General features: G+C 39.7%; 1 protein-coding gene across 2 annotated transcripts; it reads right to left on the reverse strand.

The window, feature by feature from the left end:
- Positions 1–494: 494 nt before the first annotated feature.
- OTX2 (orthodenticle homeobox 2) lies at positions 495–2,843 on the reverse strand. 2 transcript variants are annotated; one of them, XM_018562781.1, is made up of 3 exons: positions 2,499–2,843; positions 1,853–2,022; positions 495–1,580 (listed from the first exon to the last, which is right to left on the reverse strand). In XM_018562781.1, the coding sequence occupies exons 1-3, from the start codon at positions 2,599–2,601 to the stop codon at positions 960–962; spliced, it is 894 nt and encodes a 297-aa protein (XP_018418283.1). In that variant the 5' UTR covers positions 2,602–2,843; the 3' UTR covers positions 495–959. The 2 variants fall into 2 exon arrangements, with proteins under 2 accessions (XP_018418283.1, XP_018418292.1); XM_018562790.1 differs by having other exon boundaries at positions 1,853–2,004; positions 2,505–2,840.
- Between the last annotated feature and the right edge of the window lie 492 nt (positions 2,844–3,335).

Here is a 3,335-nt window from a genome sequence, read left to right on the forward strand (position 1 = left end):
AATAAAAAGAGGTCTATGTGTAATATATACTTATATAGATATTCCTTCACATTGTCAAGAATAAATGCCAATGATTTTCCACAATCTAATAGGGTCAAATATTAACCAAAGTCTGTTATGTTATAAAGAAGCTGATATTTTTTTTTATTAGCCGGAATCCATATTTTTTTTCCAATTTGATATCCGATTATACCTTGAGGGAAATATTTAAGAATAAACAAACTTTCTTTTCAGTTCATCCATGACAAAGACACTCTTTTTGAAATGATAAATAGGGTTTCACTGAATTGGGAATGTTACTTATAATCTATTGAATCACAGCAGAACCCCTTGTGTTTTGGAGCTCATGGTTGCATATAATACAGGAGATCACAGCTTTAACGTCTAGCACAGATTAAAAAAAAAAACAAAAAAAACCCACAGATTTACCATTGATAGAAGACACACACTGATTGTCTTTTTAAAAACTACATAATGACTCCTTATAAACATTATTATTATTATTTTGTTTCTTTAAATAAAGTAGTGCATCTATGACAATCAGTAACGCACAAATTCACTCAGCCCTGAAATGTTCAGTGCCATCTAGTAGTCATGTGGCCATTCCATTGGTAGACCCAAAAGTTGGCTAACACTGGGCACCGCTCTGGGTGTAGACAAGCCCCCTGAGCCTGGACTTAAGTAACTGCCTGAGCTAGAATGGACTTCATTTCAAACTTTTATCCAACACTTTGCTAACAACTATGTTGATCACAACTGTATCAAGACATAAATAGGTGTCTTTATTTTTTTTTTCATAAGAAGTTTGTTGAGATCCACTCCAGTACTTGCCAGCAAGGGGAATCGTGGACAAGAAAAACAATGTCTTTTGTCTTCTTTAGCCAAAGACCTGGCGAGGATCTGGAATGTCCAAATGTAATTGTCACCAAGAAAAAGTTCCACACTTGCTAAAATGGGCTTCACAAAACCTGGAACTTCCAAGATGAGGTCTGGTCCTTATAATCCAAGCAGTCAGCATTGAAGTTTAGCTTCCAAGAGGCTGTTTGGTCTTTGTAATCCAAGCAATCAGCAGTGGAGTTGAAGCCCAAGCTTGAGGCCCCATAGGCTTGAGTGGACAAGGAGGCTGGAGATTGGTTGAGGTGGCTGGTTACTGCATTGGTGCCCATTGGACTTAGTGTAGCACCAGGTGCAGGGAGCTGATGGTGCATAGGGGTCAAATAAGATCCACAGTCCATTCCACCGAAGTAAGATGTTGATCCTGCATATCCTTGGCCGTAGCCTGAAGCCTGCGTATAGGTCATGGGATAGGATCTCTGCATACAAGAGGAGGATGTTGAAAGAGGATCAGAAAGAGGAGAGATGGAGGCAGGGCTCCAGATAGACACAGGAGCTGTACTGCTGGAGATCACTGGCACAGAGGTACTGCACGGAGGGGTGAACTGACCACTGGTACCGCTCTCTGAGCTGACCTCCCTGGCTGGAGAGGTCTTCTTCTTAGCAGGCCTGACTTTGTTCTGACCTCCATTTTGCTGCTGTTGCTGCTGTTGGCGGCATTTTGCTCGACGATTTTTGAACCAAACCTTGATTTAAAAATAAAATCATTTCATTAGAGGTCACTCCTAAGGCAGGGGACAATTAAACTTTGCACAGCTGTGATAAAACTGTCTATAAGAGAATGAAAGCATTGTGCCTCAGGTGACTGCAAATCTCTGCTTTAAAAACTGAAGGATGTCTTCACTTTACAATAGATCACACTGATCATCCTTTAAAAATAAGTGGAAATAAATGAAGAAGTGTCTGTGAACCACTCAATCATTAGAACATCTCTAGGAAATGGGGAATTGTGTCTCACCTGTACTCGGGACTCTGGTAGATTAATCTTTAAAGCCACCTCCTCTCTCATAAAGATGTCAGGATAACGAGTTTTGGCAAAAAGTGCTTCAAGGATATCAAGCTGTGCCCGGGTGAACGTGGTCCTCTCCCTCCTTTGCTTTCTGGGGGTAGCTGAAACCACAGCAAGGTGTCATTATGTTGTTTTTACTGAGTGGCATAAAGTGTATCAAACATGAATAAATAAAATAACTATAAGATTGCATGCAAATATTTGAAAATAAGTTGCATTAGCTATTACATAACATATATCAACAGTGATATGCATAACAAATAAATTTCATAGTAATACCACTATCTTCTTTAGTAACTAAATGTATAATTACTAGACAATACATACATAAAATGAGAGGTGATTATATATAATGAACACATGTATAGGAAGTAGATGTACTTAGAAAACAAACACATAACAATTAAACTCAGTACAGTAAGGGAATGGTTTAAATGCTGGTACTTTTGGTGCTGTAGTTAGTAGAGTAAAATGTGTCATTAAATTGATCCTCAAACTCAGCACAGAAAATCTATAACAGTGTGGTGGAAATCTGTTCTAATAACCTTAAAAAGCTTCCTACACAGCTTTAAAAACCAGGTATAGTTAAAGTATTACTTACCAGGATATCCCACGGACGGATGTAACAGATCCATCCCAGAGGTGGTTAGGCTCAGTCCATTGACTGCGTAAGGTGGTTGCTTGAGATAAGACATCATGCTAATGTTTTGGCGTGGAGAGCACACGGCAAAGCAATCCAGAATCGTGGTGAATGTTTGAGGCAGTCTAGGACTTCTTGGCACAATCTTTGCTTCAAATCAATTTTTCTACAAGTCAATGGAAATGTACTGATTAACAGAGAGTACCGGGGGCAGGTCCTTTACCTATGGTGGCTTGTTAGCATGTGAAGTTCACTAGTCAATTGCTTATGCTCTTAAAGGACTCTGAGACCCCCAGCTGCCCTGTGGACCAAGGGGATGCTGACTAGATAAATGTGTCCCAAAAAAAAAGAGTAACACCCCATGGCCATACAAACACGCCTTCCTGCGAGACAAAACCAGGTGTTGAATTGCTTGCAACGCGCACCCAAGTCTGCCCATTTGCATAAGATTCATTGGCTAACACTCCCTAATTGTCTCAAACAAAACTTGATTGGGGCCATTTGCAGAGACAAAGGACTCCTTGGCTAAATAAATAATGGGTGAAAACAAAAGCTTTTTTTCACCAGAAACAAAGACACAATTCAGGAAACCAATCTCTGCTCAGTCTGCTCGGCTATTAGAAAATGCATTCATTTTAATTATCCCAGTGCATTTTGTTACAAGCACCGTTTGGGGTAAGCCTGTTTTTTCGTGCAGTAGCAACTTTGCAATACACAAAATCTAACTTGAACAAGATCAATCTTCTCTGGTAGCCCCATCATCCATTTTCACCTAATTAGTAGATGTCCTAA

The sequence above is a fragment of the Nanorana parkeri genome, unplaced genomic scaffold, assembly GCF_000935625.1.
Source record: "Nanorana parkeri isolate BGI_ZX_2015 unplaced genomic scaffold, ASM93562v1 scaffold20, whole genome shotgun sequence".
In the NCBI taxonomy this organism is placed as follows: domain Eukaryota; kingdom Metazoa; phylum Chordata; class Amphibia; order Anura; family Dicroglossidae; genus Nanorana; species Nanorana parkeri.

Coding starts and splice junctions, on each gene's coding strand:
- OTX2 (XM_018562781.1), bottom strand. CDS start 2,601: ATGATGTCTTATCTCAAGCAACCACCTTACGCAGTCAATGGACTGAGC. Junction 2,023..2,498: donor CGTGGGATATCCTGGTAAGT/AATACTTTAACT, acceptor CAACATAATGAC/ACCTTGCTGTGGTTTCAGCT. Junction 1,581..1,852: donor TACCAGAGTCCCGAGTACAG/GTGAGACACAAT, acceptor TTTTAAATCAAG/GTTTGGTTCAAAAATCGTCG.